At 50.4% G+C, this 19,810-nt stretch overlaps 1 protein-coding gene across 4 annotated transcripts in view; it reads left to right on the forward strand.

Moving 5' to 3' along the window:
* The window catches only part of LOC132836354 (pecanex-like protein 3), a 66,932-nt gene that overhangs the window by 35,429 nt on the left and 11,693 nt on the right, over window positions 1-19,810 (forward strand). For 3 of the 4 annotated variants that reach the window (XM_060855822.1, XM_060855823.1, XM_060855825.1), the window contains exons 17-28: window positions 2,389-2,498; window positions 3,490-3,595; window positions 4,219-4,311; window positions 8,076-8,226; window positions 10,100-10,241; window positions 11,022-11,199; window positions 12,847-12,955; window positions 13,587-13,716; window positions 14,099-14,157; window positions 14,754-14,969; window positions 15,173-15,426; window positions 16,976-17,206. In XM_060855822.1, the coding sequence (XP_060711805.1) occupies window positions 2,389-2,498; window positions 3,490-3,595; window positions 4,219-4,311; window positions 8,076-8,226; window positions 10,100-10,241; window positions 11,022-11,199; window positions 12,847-12,955; window positions 13,587-13,716; window positions 14,099-14,157; window positions 14,754-14,969; window positions 15,173-15,426; window positions 16,976-17,206 (1,779 nt within the window). The remainder of the gene's footprint in view (window positions 1-2,388; window positions 2,499-3,489; window positions 3,596-4,218; window positions 4,312-8,075; window positions 8,227-10,099; window positions 10,242-11,021; window positions 11,200-12,846; window positions 12,956-13,586; window positions 13,717-14,098; window positions 14,158-14,753; window positions 14,970-15,172; window positions 15,427-16,975; window positions 17,207-19,810) is intronic. The other variant, XM_060855824.1, reaches the window with a different exon arrangement.

Consider the following 19,810-nt stretch of genomic DNA (forward strand, 5'->3'; position numbering starts at 1 on the left):
TCCACCTGGACACCCCGTGCTGTCCTCTTATCCACCCTCGATCTATTTATAGCCAACTGCCGCCGCGACATTAACCGACTCAACCTGTCCACCCCTCTTACCCACTCCAACCTCTCACCCTCAGAACGTGCAGCCCTCCACTCCCTCCGCTCCAATCCCAACCTCACCATCAAACCGGCAGACAAGGGAGGCGCGGTAGTAGTTTGGCGCACCGACTTTTATACCGCTGAGGCCAAACGCCAGCTCGCGGACGCCGCCTCCTATTGCCCCCTTGACCACGACCCCACCTCCCACCACCAAACCATCATCTCGCAGACCATCCATAACCTCATCACCTCAGGGGATCTCCCATCCACCGCCTCCAACCTCATAGTCCCACAACCCCGCACCGCCCGTTTCTACCTCCTGCCCAAAATCCACAAACCTGACTGCCCCGGCCGACTCATTGTCTCAGCCTGCTCCTGCCCCACCGAACTCATCTCTGCATACCTCCACACGGTTCTGTCCCCTTTAGTCCAAGAACTCCCCACCTACGTTTGGGACACCACCCACGCCCTCCACCTCCTCCAGGATTTTCGCTTCCCTGGTCCCCAACGCCTTATTTTCACGATGGACATCCAGTCCTGTACACCTCCATCCCCCATCACGAAGGACTCAAAGCCCTCCGCTCCTTCCTTTCCCGCCACACCAACCAGTACCCTTCCACTGACACCCTCCTTCGACTGACTGAACTGGTCCTCACCCTGAACAACTTCTCTTTTCAATCCTCCCACTTCCTCCAAACTAAAGGACTTGCCATGGGCACCCGCATGGGCCCCAGCTATGCCTGTCTCTTCGTAGGATATGTGGAACAGTCCATCTTCCGCAACTACACTGGCACCACCCCCCACCTTTTCCTCCGCTACATCGATGACTGTATCGGCGCTGCCTCGTGCTCCCATGAGGAGGTTGAACAGTTCATCAACTTTACTAACACCTTCCATCCCGACCTCAAATTCACCTGGACTGTCTCAGACTCCTCCCTCCTCTTCCTAGACCTTTCCATTTCTATCTCGGGCGACCGACTCAACACAGACATCTACTATAAACCGACTGACTCCCACAGCTACCTAGCCTACACCTCCTCCCACCCTGCCCCCTGTAAAAACGCCATCCCATATTCCCAATTCCTTCGTCTCCGCCGCATCTGCTCCCAGGAGGACCAATTCCAACACCGCACAGCCCAGATGGCCTCCTTCTTCAAGGACCGCAGATTCCCCCCAGACGTGATCGACGATGCCCTCCACCGCATCTCCTCAACTTCCCGCTCCTCCACCCTTGAGCCCCATTCCTCCAACCGCCACCAAGACAGAACCCCACTGGTTCTCACCTACCACCCCACCAACCTCCGTATACAACGTATTATCCGCCGCCATTTCCGCCACCTCCAAACGGACCCCACCACCAGGGATATATTTCCCTCCCCTCCCCTATCAGTGTTTCGCAAAGACCACTCTTTGTGACTCCCTCGTCAGGTCCACACCCCCCACCAACCCAACCTCCACTCCCGGCACCTTCCCCTGCAACCGCAGGAAATGCAAAACTTGCGCCCACACCTCCTCCCTTACTTCCCTCCAAGGCCCCAAGGGATCCTTCCACATCCGCCACACGTTCACCTGTACCTCCACACACGTCATCTCTTGCATCCGCTGCACCCGATGTGGCCTCCTCTATATTGGGGAGACGGGCCGCTTACTTGCGGAACGCTTCAGAGAACACCTCAGGGACGCCCGAACCAACCAACCCAACCCCGTGGCTCAACACTTTAACTCTCCCTCCCACTCCACCGAGGACATGCAGGTCCTTGGACTCCTCCACCGGCAGAACATAACAACACGACGGCTGGAGGAGGAGCGCCTCATCTTCCGCCTGGGAACCCTCCAACCACAAGGGATGAACTCAGATTTCTCCAGTTTCCTCATTTCCCCTCCCCCCCACCTTGTCTCAGTCGGTTCCCTCAACTCAGCACCGCCCTCCTAACCTGCAATCCTCTTCCTGACCTCTCCGCCCCCACCCCACTCCGGCCTATCACCCTCACCTTGACCTCCTTCCACCTATCACATCTCCATCACCCCTCCTCCCTACCTTTTATCTTAGCCTGCTGGACACACTCTCCTCATTCCTGATGAAGGGCTTATGTCCGAAACGTCGAATTTCCTGTTCCTTGGATGCTGCCTGACCTGCTGTGCTTTAACCAGCAACACATTCTCAGATGCACCTGAATGAATAAACATAAAGAGGAGATAGGGGAAATGGGGTGCCAGCAATGATGATGGGCTGAGCGGCTTCTTTCTGTGGCATCCCATTGTCTGTCTCTCTCTCTTCACCCCCTTGCCCTCCCCTGCACAGGTTCCTTGGGAAGCCCAGCATGTGCCAGTTTTGTTTTCCGTCTTCTGTGGCCTTCTAGTCGCACTTTCGTACCACCTGAGCCGACAGAGTAGCGACCCCACCACCCTCTGGTAAGTGGGCAGCTGGCGAGAGTCCCCTTCGCCAGCAGAATGCGATTGGGGTGCTGTCTGTGACAGGCAAGGTCAGTGGTGTCACCAGTGTAGACTTGCCAAGCCTCGGGAGAGCTGTGCTGACGGGAGCTGGCAGCAAGGGTTGTGGGGGGTGGAGGGTGGAGGGTGGAGGGGAAGGGGAGAAGAGAGTTGAGGCCAAGGGGGTATGTTTAAGTTCTTGTGACAGCTGTGAGAGATCTTCCAGCCTCTGTGGGAAGAACAGCAAGAGTGTTCTCAATGTTTATCCCTTGAGCAACACCTTTTGATTTTGTTTTTAAAAAGGCAGTCTGGTCATTAGCTTATTGCTGTTTGTGGGAGTTTTCTGAGCACCAGAGGGGTAGCTGAGTGACCTGCACTGCCCAGTGGCTCAGTGGTTAGCACTGCTGCCTCACAGCACCAGGGTACCTGGTTTGATTCCAGCCTTGGGTGACTGACTGTGTGGAGTTTGCATATTCTCCCCGTGTCTGCGTGGGTTTCCTCCGGGTGCTCTGGTTTCCTCCCACAGTCCAAAGATGTGCAGGTCAGGTGGATTGGCCATGCTAAATTGCCCCATAGTGTTAGGTCAATTAGAGAGAAATGGGTCTGGGTGGGTTACTCTTCGGTGGATCGGTGTGGACTGGTTGGGCTGAAGGGCCGGTTTCCACACTGTAGGGAATCTAATCTAATGGCAACAATTGGGCAGTGCATCGTTGACTGTAACCCTGAGGGACATCCTGAGGTTGTGAGGGCGCTACATAGGTTTAAACATGAGACCTCTGCTTTACTACAGCACCACGCGATTGGGAGGGGTGTGATTACAGCATGATCCTGTTCACGTAGACTGCCCTCGTAAGCAAAGACACACAGGGTGTTGGGAAGCTGCACAAAGGGTCTGAGCGTAAGACATTGCTTTCCCTCACTCGACAAGGGAGCCCAGGTCATTAACACTCTGTGATCCTTCCCATAACCGCAGGGCCCTGATCCGGTCCAGGCTTTCCCCCCAGTTGGACAATCGTAATCCTGAGGATCCGCTGTTGGAAATCCAGGACCCACTGCCAGCGAAGCTCAAGAGCTCAGTGGTAAGTCCCTCAGACTGCAGGATCGCTTTCTCGCTCTTTCTCGCTCTTTCTCTCTCTTTCTCTCTCTCTTTCTTTCTTTCTCTCTCTCTCTTTCTCTCTCTCTCTTTCTCTCTCTCGTTCTCTTTCTTTCTCTCTCTCTTTCTTTCTCTCGTTCTCTTTCTCTCTCTCTCTTTCTTTCTCTCTCATTTTCTCTCTCTCTTTTTCTTTCTCTCTTGTTCTCTTTCTTTCTCTCTCGTTCTCTTTCTTTCTCTCTCTCTCTCCCCCTCTCTCTCTCTCTCTCACACAGTCCGGGCTGATCCGCGTCCCTCGAGTGACTCCCATGAGATATGATTGGAGAAGTATCCCACAGTTCTCTGCCCACAAGTCCGGGCGTGGTTGTGATGCTTCCTGCAGTTGGGCGGCTCCTTGGCCAGTGCTGGCAAGGATCTCCCAATGGGGTGGGCAGGGGTGTGCTGCATGGCTTCTTGTCTACCCCATTTCCCTCCACCAACCAATACCATCTCTGCCCACCCACCACTACCTGTTCTCCTGCCCCTGGCCTTTAGTGATTAACATTAGAGCTTGTGAGCAATCCCCATTCTGCTTTGGAATTTATTGTCTGTCTCTTCTGCCTCCATTTCTAGAGAGAGATCCTCCATTCAGACCTGGTCATGTGCCCTGTAATCGCCATCATTACCTTCGCAATCAGTGCCAGCACGGTCTTCATTGCACTTCAGGTGGGTGTTCTGTATCTCGCACCTCACTTGGCTGGACAGAGATCTGATGTGCCTCACTCATTCAGCCCAACAAGGAATACACTTTTCCAAGATTTTATTAGTACTGTATGGCAGATTTATATACACACACCTGTCCCCACCAGAACTGTACCCTAGTGTTACACAGTGACAGACCTGTCCCCACCAATACTGTACCCCAGTGTTATACAGCGATAGACCTGTCCCCACCAATACTGTACCCCAGTGTTATACAGCGACAGTCCTGTCCCCACCAGTACTGTACCCCAGTGTTATACAGGGACAGGCCTGTCCCCACCAGTACTGTACCCCAGTGTTATACAGGGACAGGCCTGTCCCCACCAGTACTGTACCCCAGTGTTATACAGCGACAGACCTGTCCCCACCAGTACTGTACCCCTGGGTCCCTGGCGCAGTGTGACAGCAATGCTAACCACTGTGCCACCCTAGAACATCTGTCAATGTTCTGGCAGAAAACCTTCGCATCTAGTGACATGCAATCCTTCTTAAATATTGCTGATGTGTTTTAGCAGCATGACAGCTGGAAAGCAGTTGGGATTTCCTGTTTGCCGTGTTACAGTCCTGCTGAGTGTAAACACAAGAACTCCTTTACTTTGCCCACTGTGGGGTTTACTTTGGAAGGCAGGAACCAGCTGTGCTTTCATTGATGCTTCGACTAACCACACCCTCAGCATTATCAATCCTCCACCACACTGCAGATCTTCCAACTACAGACTCCTTCAGGCCCTGTGGTAATATTCAAGATAGTTAAACCCCAAACATTTCCACTGAAACTCGGCTGGGTGTGTTCAATGGAGGCGTTCAAAAGGGCACTGGATGTTTATTTGGATAGAAATGGTGTGCTGAGATATGGGGGTGGGGTAGATTTATATGAGGTGATAGAACCGGTGCTGACGTGATGGGCCAAATGTGCACTAAGAATTCTGTGAATTGTACAAGGCAATTGACCCCAGTCGGATGGTGATGTGATCGGGTCTCCCTCCAGATTGTGAACATATACTCCAGGCTGGTGCTTGCACTGTCACTACTGAGGGAGTACAGTCTTTCAGGGAGAGAGTTTGGTCTGAGACCCCATTTGGCTGTTTGGGCACTGTTGGTAAAGGAGCAGGGTTGGAGGCTAGCTCTCTCACCCTCTCAGCATTCTGGGTCTGACCCGTCTTCCTCTGTGACCACCTTCAGGAACTGGTGACTGGATTGTTGAACTGCAGTAACATTTCACTGCCACTGGGTGGGGCACCAAGCTAGGTCTTGCTCATTGAACCAGTATCTCAAGTGGCTTCTAGCCTCCCATTCCCTGGCAGCCTGCCACTTTAACCCTTTGCCCCCTGAGACACAGGGAGCAACTGTTCTACCCTCAACTCAATAGCACACAAGCCATCTGAGACAAAGTGGTGACATTGTCACTGCTGCAGTAATCCAGAGTTTCTGGGGACTCGGGTTTGAGTCCCACCAGGGAAGATAGTGTAATTCGAATTTGCAAACAGAACTCAAGTTAAAAGCTGTCCATTGATGTCAATTGTCACAAAAACTCATCTGGCTCACCCAATGCCTTTTCAAGGAGAGAAATCTGCCATCCTTACCCAGTCTGACCTACATATGGCTCCAGGCTCTCAGTGGTATGATTGACACTTAACTCCCTTTGGAGATGGCCAGCCAGCCAGCCATTCTGATGTATCATAGGATGACTACCAACAAGGACCAGGCCATTCAGCCCTTCTAGCCTGCTCTGCCATTTGCATGTGGCCGTGGCTGATGTCATCTGTGCCCTCAACTCCATTGTCCTGCCCAATCCCCATAACCCTGCAACCCATTACTAACGGATGAAAAAGAAACTGTCTATCTCCTCCTCAAACTCGCTGCATGTCCCAGCGTCCACTACACTATGGGGTAGTGAATGCCACAGATCAAACTACTGAAAAGTCAAAAGAAGGCAATTAAACTGTCTGGGCCGCCCTGCATCAACGTTGGAAACCACAAACATTGCAAAGCCCTCTTTATTAACTTCACAGGGGCAAATGTTGTAATTGGGAAAGCTGTCTCACAGAGTAGTCAGGAAACAACTGGATGTAATCTTGGAATCTTACTTTATACACACTGTCCCGGACAGTAAAGTCACCTTCCCTGTGTTTAATCGTCCCAGAAGAAATGGCGGTGCACTCAAGGGAGCTCCTCTGGGATGTCCCAGCACTGACTCCAGAGCCTATCAGCTCTTAGGGCATCAGGTCAAACGGGGGCAAGGAAATGTACTGCTTACCACATAAACCCCAGAGCCCCCTTGAAGAAAAGCTGATGAACCGGGACTCCTCTGTGTTGAATTTGACTTGGAGGGAACACTGCAGGTAGTAAGAGCAATGGAACAACTCATCAGTACTATCAAGCAGCAATATTTTGCTCAATGGCACTCAGTTCCGTTCTGCCAGGGCCCACTTCGCTCCTGATTGTGGTTCAAACATGGACCAAAGAGCTGAATACCAGAGGTGATGTCAGAGTGACAGCTCTTGATATCAAGGGCATTTCTGACTGTGTAGCACTAGCAAAACCGGAATCGCGGGGCGGGGAGAATCTCTGATAGTTGGAGTTATACCTGGCACAAAGGAAGATGGTTGGCGGTCAGTCATCTCTGCTGCAAAACATCTCAGCAGGAGTTCCTCAGGGGAGTGTCCTAGACCCAGCCATCTTCGGCTGCTTCATTAATGACTTTCCCTCCATTATGAGGTCAGAAGTCGGGGGTTTCCATCAGTGTTCAGAACCATTTGGGATTCCTCCGATTCTGAAGCAGTCCATGTCCATGGACAATATCCAGGCTTGGGCTGACAGCAGGCAAGTGGCATTCATGTTACACATACCAGGCAATGACCACCTTCAAAAAGTCATTTCTCATTGACTCCCAAAGTCACTCCATTGCTGAATCCCCCACTATCTACATCCTGGGAGTTACCATTGACCTAGAAACTGGACTGATACAGCCAAAATGACTGGATGTAAATTTATTAGTGAGAGTGAGACCGAGAGCTTGGAAAACCGCCTGGACTGTAGCAATTCACGAAGACAGCGCAGTACCATGTCTGAAGGACATTTCAGGATAGTTTATACGTGCCAGCCCAACCAGCATCACCCGTAATCCTCTAAATGAAGACAATTTCACATAAACCAAGCAACATCACACCAACACAGTGCCTCTGACAGTGCTGCACTCTATTATCAGGGGAGCAATGCTCTAGTGGCGTTAATGCTGGCCTGTTAATCCAGAGACCCAGGTAACGTCCTGGGGACCTGGGTTCGAATCCCACCATGGCAGATGGTGGAATTTGAATTCAATAAACTTATGGAATTCAGAATCTAACGATGACCATGAATCAATTACCCTTTAGGAAAGGAGACTGCTGTCCTTACCTGGTCTGGCCTACATGTGACTCCAGACCCACAGCAATGGGGTTGACTCTTAAACTGCCCTCTGGCTAATTAGGGATGGGCAATAAATGAAGGGCTAGCCAGCGACGTTATCATCCCATGAATGAACATTTTTTAAAAATTCCCCAGATTGTGGGCTCGAGGCTCCAGATCTGAGCTCAAACCCATGAGCCCGTGTGGAGGGAAACAGTTATTTCATTGAAACAAAGCAACCAGTTGTGAGAAGTAGACCCACAGCGGTAATCGGTATCCTGCTGTTTCTCCTCTCATTGTTGTTTTCTATTCCTTCCTCTCGGTCTCGGTCTCGGATGCAGCCGGTTCTGAGTTACGTGCTCTATGCCCTGGCTGGCCTGGTTGGCTTCCTGACACACTACCTCCTTCCGCAGCTCCGTAAGCAGCTCCCGTGGTGCTGCCTGTCCCACCCGATGCTGAAATCCAGGGAGTACAGCCAGTTTGAGGTCCGAGGTGAGTCCGATCATTGTCCCTGAGATCTGTGGTATTGCTGCAGGACCCAGACCTGGACTGGCAGCAGTTTGGGGTGCGTGTGTGTACAAAAGCGTGCAAATACGTTTGGACAAAGGTGGGGTTTTCATTCTTGCATTGATCACTAGACGGGGTGTGCGGGGAAATTTGAGTCACGGGCTTGTTTGACCTGAAGCCACCAGACCATGTAGTGTATGGAGTGAACAATGAGGTCTCTCTCAGGGCCACTCGCCCTATCAATGGGCCCTCACCCTCTGGTAGGGTACGGCAGGGCAGGGTATCCTCAAAGGATGGTATTTGAGGAGTCTGGAAAGTCTGTCAGCTGCCATTGAGTTGGAACCATTCCTCCATGATGCTGTGATTTGAGCCCGTCTGTGGGGCTGCTGGCAATTCCAGGTTCCACACGTTGGTGAGGAGTTGTTTGCAGCCCGACCACCCCCACCAGTGACATCACTCCCAGCAGTCCTTGGGGCAGTTGTTCTCCAAGTGAACTTAGAGACGTGCGGGAAGGACCAAAACTAGGGGCCCGAAATCTGTTTTAAAAACTCCTAATAAGTGGCATGCAGGAGTTCAGGCAAATGCTCGTTGGCCGGGGAGTAGTGAATGATCTGTTTAACAGGGAAGTTGGATAAAAATAAGGGAGAAAGATATAGAAGGAAGGAGTGGAATCACCAGAGGATGGGAGGAAGCTGAAATGGACACCAGTATGGAATTGATGGGCTGAATAGCCTGTTTCTGCTCTGGAAATACTCGAGCACGAAGCTCATCTGGTCAGGGGAATTTAATAACCCTAAATCCAGTTAATCTTTCATGCCCTAACTCTTTTTACTAATTAATTCCTTTAGGTTTTCAGTTACACCAATCCCTTGGTTGCCTACCATTCCTGGAAGGTTTGCTGTACCTTCTGGCTGCTGCTCTCTATTATCAATGGGGCTTGCCCTGGCCCGTTCCCATTATTCCTGACTCGGTGAGAGGGGTGTGGGTTGCTACACCAGACTCGTACCCGGTCCGACTCTGGGACATTCTGACTTGTTATTTTTCCCTTTTGAGCTTTTTCTTGCAGCCTGCTCATACCAAACAACGCCCCCCCCCCACCCCAACGCAATCATCACTATCAAACAGTGGCCTCTGCTGACAGATTCGACCCACTGTGCCTGTGATAGTCCTTTGATATAATTGTCCACATTGACCCACCTCACCTTCATGGCAGAGGTGATACATTTCAGTCCACCGTCTTGGCACTGGATGATGTCCTTGCCATCAGATGCACTGAACCTACTTTAGCTTTGGTTTAAAGTTTTATTTGTAACAGATTTCACTGTTGGGGTAGCCTGACTTTAAAAGGGGAATGTGTATTAAAGTGGCTTGGGTCGGTAGGGTTTCTGCACAATTCCTTGTCCCCCATTTTTGGTTGTGGCTATTCCAAGGGCCGGTCAGTGACTGCCTCAGAGTGAAGAGTGCACTGAAACCACCCTGTGCACCAGTGGGGAGCAGAATTCACCCAAAGAGACTGTGGTGTGAGTTACTTCCCTCTTCTGTGGCCCAGTGCAGGGTGGAGAGGGTGGAATGTCAGCCCACAGCACGGCTGTGTCTCTGACTGCGTGTTACAGATGAATGAAGAGGCAGTGTGGAATATGACTATTATCTCTGTCAGACCTCGAGTGGCAATATTCCACATAAACCCACTGGGAACAGAGTGGAGTGGGATGGTCAGGCCACGTGGGGAGCCTGTGATAGTCGAGTGCCGAACATCAGCGTGAATTTGAGAATGTTCAGTGTTGGTATGGGGGGAGGATGTGTCAGGTTTGTTTTACCCAGTGCTTTTCCGCCTCACTGCTTCTCTCCCCTCTGTCAGATGCAGCCCAGCTAATGTGGTTTGAGAAAGTCTATGCCTGGCTCCAGTGCATGGAGAAGTACTTCATCTACCCAGCAGTCATCCTCAGCGCCCTCACCACCGATGCCAGTGCAGTCAGCAGCCGTCACAAGCTGGGAAAATAGTGAGTAACGGAGCCCGGCAAGGGTTTAACAGAAGAGAACGTTAGTTGGCAGCTCCTGGTGCAGTTCGGAGGAGGAGAGTGACCCAGGGTTCCCATCTTTGGAGACCTGGGCTTCCCTCCCATGATAGTCCCACAAGGCGCCTGACACAGTCTGTGAACCATTTCCCAAAGTCTCACATCTTGTACCCCATTGGCATTGTGGGCAGCAATCTGTCTCTTGGTTTTACTTGGGAAGTTAAGGGCGTCCCACTCCAGATTTGGTGTGTAGTTCAAACTGATGACACCCACCCACTTGAGGGCAGGGGGCTGTCAGAAATTGCAGTTTTCCAGGTGAGATATTAATCCGAGGCATCTGTCCACCCTTCCAGAGCGGCTGGAAGAGGAACCGGGTCCCATCTGTCCTTAGTTGTCTGAGATTGATTAGTTTTCCTGGCATTTATTCCTCAAGTGGCATAGTTGGACAGAGTAAAAGAGATCATTTGGTGATGTCACATTGTGGGATCTTGCTCTGCCTAACTTGGCTTCCGTGTATGCAGCAGTGCCCTCCCATCGCTGGCTGTACAGTGCCCCATGACACCCTGAAGTGGCGAAGGGAGTGACAGAGTGGGAGTTCTGTTCTTGTCATGTCGTGCTGCTCTCCAGCAGTGCTGACCTCTCAAGGGTGCGTTCCCTTTCTGACTCTCAATGCCCACCTCGCCCCCTCCCCTCGTCTTGGTCTTGTTCAAGATTGCAGATGATGTTTGTGACCACCACGCCCTCTGCTCTCTCTCCCTGTTTCAGCAGCGACCCGCTCTTTATAACGGTGGCCGGGATGAAGCTCCTTCGCTCCTCCTTCTGCTGCCCTTGCCATCAGTACGTCACCCTGAGCTTCACCGTCCTCTTCTTCCGCTTCGACTACAGCCACTTCTCCGAGACCTTTCTGCTCGACTACTACTTCATGTCTGTCATCTGCAGCAAGGCAAGTAAGAAGACAGACCTGTCAGCCCCGGGCTGTCACCTTCTGTGGCAAATCTCTGATTCCCCGTCTACCCTGTTAGAGCGTCGGCTTTGAAAGGGTAGAAACGGGGTTGTTAAACTTGCTGGGATCTGGGGAGAGACCGTGGGTGAACTGGATTGCCCTACACCTGGCGGGTTGTTTCAATCTGCAGTCCGGACGATTTTCACGGGGCTGGACCGAGGGCATTATTGCATTGTTAGCTAAGGGACCGAGGCATTCAGAATCCTCAACTTGGTGAGTAGAGGCACAGGGTAAAAAAGCGAAGGGGTAAAGCAAAACCTATTTTAACCCCTGGTTAGGCTGGAATGTTGCGTCCAGATCTGGGTCCCACCTTTAGGGTGGATTTCAAGGCCTTGGACCCGGGAAGGGTTAGCGCTTGGAGGCCCCAGTTATTCCCCATCTTATTGGTGATTTGGGTACGGCGATGAAAGGGTATGCTTCCAGGTGACACAAAACTGGGTGGAACTGAGGGTTGTGAGGAGGCTGCCAAGAGACATGAAAAGAGGCTATGTGAGAGGGGGAAGAACACGATGGATGGATGGATTTACTGTGCTCCTCCAGGAGTAATTTGACTTCCTGATTCCCTTCCCAAACGATCCTGCAGAAGTAGGTCCAGGCTGCTGTAAAACCAATCAATCAGCTGCCTGTCTCCACTTGTCTTTCCTGTTAGTTAGCACATTGTCATGCGGGTGATATGTATAACAAGTACGGGAGCTGTTCTGGGCATCTGTCATGTTGCGGCTGTACAGGACATTGGTTAGGCCACTTTTAGAATACTGCATTCAGTTCTGGTCTCCCTGCTGTGGGAACAATGTTGTGAAACTTGAAAGGATTCAGCAAAGTTTTACAAGGATGTTGCCAGGGTTGGAGGGTTTGAGCAAAAGTAATAGGCTGGGGCTGTTTTCCCTGGAGCGTCGGAGGCTGAGGGGTGACCTTATAAAGGCTTATAAAATCATGGGGGGGCATGGATAGAGCAAACAGTCAAGGTCTTTTCTCTGGGGTGGGGGAGTCCAAAATTAGACGATATAAGCTTAACATAAAAGGATCCTGAGGGCCAATGTTTTCATGCAGAGAGTAATGCGTGTATGGAATGAGGAAGTGGTGGATGACTCTACAAACCCTACCTTTCACTATGTGGAGAATTTCCTGTTTGCCACGCTCCCCTGTCCACGAACACTGTGCCTCAGTAACGAGAGCACGTCCCTCAAACCCAATTTACTGTGTTACTCCAGGAGGAATTTGACTTCCTGATTCCCTTCCCAAACGATCCTGCAGAAGTAGGTCCAGGACCTGTGAATCTGCTGTAAAACCAATCAATCAGCTGCCTGTCTCTGCTTGTCTTTCCTGTTAGTTAACACATTGTTGTGCGGGTGATATGGATAACACGTACGGGGGTTGTTCTGGGCATCTGTCATGAGAACGTGCAGGAGGAGCTGTATTCTGGCTATAACCCATGTTTCCTTCTACCTTGTTTAATAACTGCCCTCTGGAAGATAATTCCCTACAGGACTCATGAACAAACCTGGTAACTGTTGTAAAGAAGGAGATTCTCTGTGTGTTCTGCTGCACTGTATATGTGGATGCTGACTCTGATTTCCTTGCGTCCAGCTCTGGGACCTGCTGTACAAGTTACGTTTTGTGCTGACCTACATCGCCCCCTGGCAGATCACATGGGGCTCAGCGTTCCATGCCTTCGCCCAGCCATTCGCCGTGCCACGTATCCTTTTCCTCTCCCTCTAGCTTCGGGGCTTTGTGAAAACGGTTTTCAATTAAGATGCGATCTTTTAGCGGTGGGGGGGGGGAGAAAACAGACTTTGGAGAAGGGGTTTTGGTGGTCGTGTTGGTTGGCTAGCAACTCCGAGATGGAGGCTCTGGGTGGGTGTGTTCAATCCCAATGCCTCTGCTGATGGAATTCAAAAATGAAGCTGTTGAATCAAGGATCCAAAGCTCGTCTTTGGTGTTATAAACTATTACCAATTGTCACAAAACCCATCAGGTTCAACTCCTGTCCCTGAGGGGAGGAAATCTGTCATCCCTGCCCAGTCTGGCCTCCATGCAACTCCAGGCGCACAGCGATGAGGTTTCCCTCTGAAATGGCCCTGGCAAATCAAGGGGCGACTAGGGATTGGCAACAAATTGCTGGCCTTGGCACTGATACCCTCATCCCATGAAAGGGCAGAGAGAAGAAAGCAAGGATGTACAGACGCCTGTAAACTTTCGCAGACAGAAGGAAGTTTGGGTATGTTAATGACTCAATGCTGACACCATTGAGAGCTGCCTCCTGTCAGCGCTGGGCTGGTATATGGCTATCCAGTCATGTCCTTTCCTTAACCAGATACAACGTGCAGACTCTGCAATGCTGTTTGTCCAAGCTGTGCTCTCGGCCTTTGTCTCCACCCCTTTGAACCCACTCCTTGGCAGTGCTGTGTTCATCACCTCCTACGCCAGGCCGGTGAAGTTTTGGGAACGAGATTACAAGTAAGGATCTCCACCATCTTAAGCTTCGCTTTGTGAAATCACTTGTTCGTGGTTCGGGGAGTGTAGTGAAGGAGCACTCTGTCCTGTGCAGAAGCAGCGACGGTGAGAGTCAGGGGGGTGAGATCACCCTGGTTCTGTCCTGCAGTCAGGACCTGGGTTAGATTTCAGAAGGTGATGTGTCCTCTGACAGCTGGGTTTGGCATCACACTTGTGTAACTCTGTAGCATGCTGCAGTTCACCCGATCTGCAAGGCTGCCTCTACGGTTTACCTTTCAAGGGTGCTTCAAGTCCTCTGTCAAGTTCTTTGGGTCATTCATTGGGTCATGTCTGCATTATATCCCATGGCCATGACTTGCTTCTCTCTTTGTCTCCTTCCCTCCAGCACCAAGCGGGTTGACCACTCGAACACTCGGCTGGCCACGCAACTGGACAGGAACCCAGGTACCCTTTGCTTAACTCGGTAGGGCTGTGGGGGTCGTGGGTGAGGGAGCGCTTTGTGGTTGTATTCTGATTTCCTGCTTTTTTAAATTTTTGTTTTGAGGGGTTTGACCGATGTGTGCTGTCCTCCCAGGCCCGACCAACCTGCAGGTTGACCCCGTCCCAGTTTCACCGGCCTTTGTTTGATTCTCCTTCACTTCCTGGACTGGGTTTCACTGCCTGACATTTTTATTGCCCCCTCTCCAATCCTGTGCCCTTTCCCAGGCGATTCTATGGCTGTAGGAGGAGTGTTCAGTCACTGAGTTCCATCTTGGTCTGGACAGGCTCCATAGGACAGTCTCAGCTGCTCGTTTTGTCTGTTTGGAATTGTGGCCTGGAGGTTAAGGTGGCTTTTGGACAAAGGACAGAAGCTGTTCCCATTATCCCGCAAACGTAAGGGAGGGCAGGGGATAGCAAACTCTCCCATCCTCAGCCCTGTGATCCAGCACCTCGCTACCTGGGTTACAAGGAGGGAGAGAATGTCTTCCACATCCCCCCCTTGGGAGGTGGAAAGGGGAGGAAGCGAATGAGTGGTTTATCTGAAAATACTTGCATTTCAGGAGCGGACGACAATAATCTCAACTCTATCTTCTACGAGCACCTAACGCGCTCGCTGCAGCACAGCCTGTGTGGGGACTTGCTCCTGGGCCGTTGGGGCAACTACGCCATGGGCGACTGCTTCATCCTGGCCTCGGACTACCTAAACGCACTGGTTCACCTGATCGAGATAGGCAATGGGATTGTCACCTTTCAGCTGCGAGGCCTGGAGTTCCGAGGTACTTCACACAGTGACTGCTTGTGTTAAAAATTGCCCTCCTTCCCTGCTGCTGGTGTTTACAGTCAACGTCTGCTTTATGGCTCACCAGACAGTATTGGAACTTAACTCCCTCCCCAAACACCCATTCCCTCCCACCAGATTTCTCACCGATCGCCCTCTTTTGATGTGTGTGTGTGTGTCTCCCCCACCCCATTCCAACAGGTACCTATTGCCAGCAGCGGGAGGTGGAGGCCATTACTGAGGGAGTGGAAGAAGACGAGGGCTGCTGCTGCTGTGAGCCTGGCCACCTGCCCCACATGCTGTCATTCAACGCTGCCTTTGGACAGCGCTGGCTAGCCTGGGAGGTCGCAGCCACCAAGTATGTCCTGGAGGGCTACAGCATCAGCGACAACAACGCAGCTTCCATGCTGCAAGTGTTCGACCTCCGCAAGATCCTCATCACGTACTATGTCAAGGTACTGGGCTGCTTGGTTTAATCAGGGGTCCTAACATGCTGCCGCAGAGAACCAGACCCCCCCTCAGGCTCCTGTACACAGATTGGACTCTCACCCAAGAGCTGCACTGAAATAATAGAGTTACAATAGATTTTATTAACCTCAAGCTTCCCTTTAGCTTAACGTTCAAAAAGCCCAAGTACACAGTGTACCTCCAACTGATTGCGTGAAAGTATCTATCCATTGGAATTCTTGTGTGGAGCTTGCTGTTGGGGATGTTGATGCTATGCTGGTTTGTAAACAGCTTATTTGTTTCCCTGTGCTTGGGTCACACTCCTATGTCAGATACCCAGTCGCAGAATGAAACACATTCGCTGAACATGGTAAGGTGTCACATATATTAGGTGCAGAATTGATATTTTCTCTATTTTAAATAGCAAGTAAAGCTCCCTCTGCACTGTCCCCATCAGATACTTCCAGGACAGGGACAGAACCAGGTTAGTTACAGATTAGGTGTGAAAGCTTGGAGATTATAGAGTCATACTTCAATTATACAAGGCATTAGTGAGACTACTGCAATACACTATACAATGATAGTGGTCATCTTATTAAAGGAAGGATGTCACTGAGTTGAAGCCGTTCAGAGAAGATTTACTTGACTTATATCTGGAATGGACAGGCTGCTTTATGAATAAACGTTAGGAAGTAAGAGTTAACTTTATTGAAATACATAACATCACGAGAGTTGCTGACTGAATGGCTGTGAAGAGATTGCTTCCTCTCATGGGAGAATTTAGAATGAGGGATTACCCTTTCACAAGCAAGAGTCACCCATTTAAGATAGGCAAGAATATTTTTTTCGAAGTCTTTGAGATTCTCATCCTGAAAGGGTGGTGGAAATGGACTCCTTGAATATTTTTCAGGCACATTAAATGGATTCTTGGTCAGCGAGGGGTGAAAGTTGATCGGAGGTAGGTGGGAATAAGGAGTAATCTGATCTGTCATGATTTTATTCCGTGGCCTACACTCCGACTTACATGTATACTTGTAAAATTTCCTCTATAATGGCCCATCGAGCACTCCCAAGGACAGGTACAATATCTGAAGGGGTCTTTTACATCCATCTGAAGGGACACAGCTGAGTTGGTCTGAAAGACTGTGAATCCAGCAGTGCAGCTTTGCCTTAGTACTTACACTGGAAATATCAGCCTGGATTGCAGCCTGACTTCTTTGGAGTGGGAGCCCCCCTACTGTGTGAGTACAACACAGCAATGGGTAACTTTGAGGTGGCAGAGACATTAATGTTTGTCATGTGGTCCTAACTCGCTTTTCTCTTTTTCTCCCCCACACACTCTCTCTCTCTCTCTCTCTCTCTCTCTCTCTCTCTCTCTCTCTCTCTCTCTCTCTCTCTCTCTCTCTCCTTCCCCATTCTCAAATCTGTTCCACCCTCTGAGCCCTGTTCCCCACCTCCTCTTCCCCAACCTCTCCATCCCTCTCTCCCATGTCTTCCCCACTCCATCCCTCCCACTTACCCCACCCTCTTGTCTCTGCTGGTTCCTCTCTCTGACAGAGTATTATCTATTACGTGATCCGCTCTCCGAAGTTGGAGGAATGGGTGAACAATGATGCGATCCAGGAGGTGCTCCATCCGTGCTCCAGCCCCAGCTATGCTGACAGCGATCCCACCTTCAACCACAACATTGATGACGACTACGACCACCGCATGCAAGGCATCTCCCTGGCCTCCTTCTGCAACGTCTACCTTGACTGGATCCAGTACTGTGCCAGTCGGCGGGACAAGGTGGGCCACAGCAACAACATGGGCACAAAGGCATAAGGAGCCTCCTTCTCCACTCTGTCTTTTGCGAGATGCAGCAGGAGGCCATTCAGTCCCTCCCACTTACTCCACCATTCAGTTACACTGTGGAAGAAGTAGAGTCATGCAGCATGGCAATAGACCCTTCAGTCCAACCAGTCCGTGCCAACCATAATCCCAAGCTAAACTAGTCTCACCTGCTTGCAATTGGCCCATTTCTCTCTGGACCTTTCCTATTCATGTACAGGACCTCTCAACTCTTCTACTCAAAGGTCTGAGCAATGAAGGCAAGTGTGCCAAACACTGCCTTAACCACCCAGTCTTTATGTGAGGCAAATTTCAAAGAATTAGGTACCTGAACCCCTTGGTCTCTCTTCTCCAACAATACCCAGGGACCTACCATTAATTGAAAAGTCCCGCCCTGGTTTGTTTTACTAAATTGCAGTATTTCGCATTTGTCCAAATTAAACTCCATCTGCCACCCCTCGGCCCATTGACCCAATTGATCAAGATCTCTTTGTAATCTTAGATCACCACCTTAATTGTCCACTATCCCACCAATTTTGGTGTCATTCGCCAACTTACTAACCACGTCTCCTAAATTCTCATCCAAATCGTTTATGTAAGTGACCAACAAACGTGGACCCACTGCCAATCCCTGTGGATCACCTGCTGGTCACAGGCCTCCACCACCACCCTCTGTTTCCTACCTTGGAGCCAATTTTGTATCCAGCTGGCAAGCTTTCCCCGAATCCCATGTAATCTGACTTCACTAATTAATCCACAGCTTGTTGTCCAAGGCTTTACTAAAGTACATGTAAGCAATGTCTATCACTCTACCCTCATCAATCTTTCTCGTTACCTTCTCACAAACCTTGATCCTATTCTCAATCAAAACTCAATCAGTTCACATCTTAGTCAGTCCAAGGATGTGCAGGTTAGGGTGGATTGACCATGTTCAATTTCTCTGTAGTGTCCAGGGATGTGCAGGCTGGCTGGGTTAGCCATGGGAAATGCAGGGTTATAGGGATAGGGTAGGTGGGTGGATCTGGGTGGCATGCTCTTCCTAGGAGTGTAGTGGACGCATTGGGCCCTATGACCTGTCACCACACTGTAGGAATGCTGTGAAGTTTGTGAGACATGACTTCCCTCCTACAAACGTAATATAACTATCCTTAATCAGTCCTTTCTATCTTGACTCTGTTTTACCTGGCTTGGTTCCATGTCCCTTAATGTCCAACCTCATCCTATTAAAGTAATACGTTGGGTTTACAGCACGAAACAGGCTAGTGACTGCCTAGTGACTATTTGTTGATGTGCATGGTTCGTGCAAACAACACAGCCTTTGCATTTTTCACTTCCTCTTTAATGTAGCTAACTGCCTCAAGCACTTCCTGTGGTTGCAAGTTCCACATTCTTTGCTCTCTGGGTAAAATATTCTGGACTGCTGAAAAGTGGAACCACTGAGCCCCTCAGCTCAAAGGCGATATTAGCCTTGGAGAGAGTGCAGTGTCACCTTACCAGATTGATACCAGCTCTCTGAGAATTTAATTCAGAGGAGAGAGTATATGAACTAGAGCTGTGTTTCCTGGAACTTAGTTGAGGGGAGAATTGATCAAAGTTTTCAAGATATTAACTGGAACTGGAACTGGAAACAGAAACTATTCCCATAAGTAGCGGAGCCTCAGACCAGGGCGCTGATTCTCAAAATTAATCAGGAGTGAAATCCGGGAGCACTTTGACGCACAGAGTGGTTAAGGTTTGGATCTGTCCTCTACAATGGCAACTAATGCTTCACCAGTTGTTTAATATTACAACTGAGGTTGCTACCTTTACTTAAGAAAAACCTACAATCTGAATGCCCCACTCTAAGCACCCTATACACTCTCTCTCACTATGTCCTTGCTTACTGTGATCTACCTGCACTGCTTGCAAACCTGTCAGGGCAGTACAGTGGCTCAGTGGTTAGCACTGCTGCCTCACAGTGCCAGGGACCCAAGGGTCTCTGTAGAGTTCCGCCCGTATCTGCCTGGGTTTCCTTCAGGTGCTCCGGTTTCCTCCCGCAGTCCAAAGATGTGCAGGTTAGGGTGGATTGGCCGTGCTAAATTGTCCCATAGTGCCCAGGGATGTGCAGGTTAGGGTGGATTGGCCGTGCTAAATTGTCCCATAGTGCCCAGGGATGTGCAGGTTAGGGTGGATTGGCCGTGCTAAATTGTCCCATAGTGCCCAGGGATGTGCAGGTTAGGGTGGATTGGCCGTGCTAAATTGTCCCACAGTGCCAAGGGATGTGCAGGTTAGGTGGGTTAGCCATAGGAAATATGGGTTTATACGGATATGGTAGGGGTCTGGGTGGGTTCCTGTTCGGAAGGTTGGTTTCACTCGATGGGCCGAATGGTCTCTTTCTGTACTGAACCGCATGCTTGGGGTGTTGGTCTAGTGAACCTTCTCTGTACTTCTTCTTCCAATGCATTTGTATCCTTCCTTAAACAGGGTGACCGATACTGTATACAATACTCTCGATGTGATCTCACCAATCTCTGAGGAATAACCTCCCTGCTTGTATATTCATTTCCCTCCATTCCATTAGTT

This window comes from Hemiscyllium ocellatum, chromosome 46 (genome assembly GCF_020745735.1).
Source record: "Hemiscyllium ocellatum isolate sHemOce1 chromosome 46, sHemOce1.pat.X.cur, whole genome shotgun sequence".
NCBI lineage: Eukaryota > Metazoa > Chordata > Chondrichthyes > Orectolobiformes > Hemiscylliidae > Hemiscyllium > Hemiscyllium ocellatum.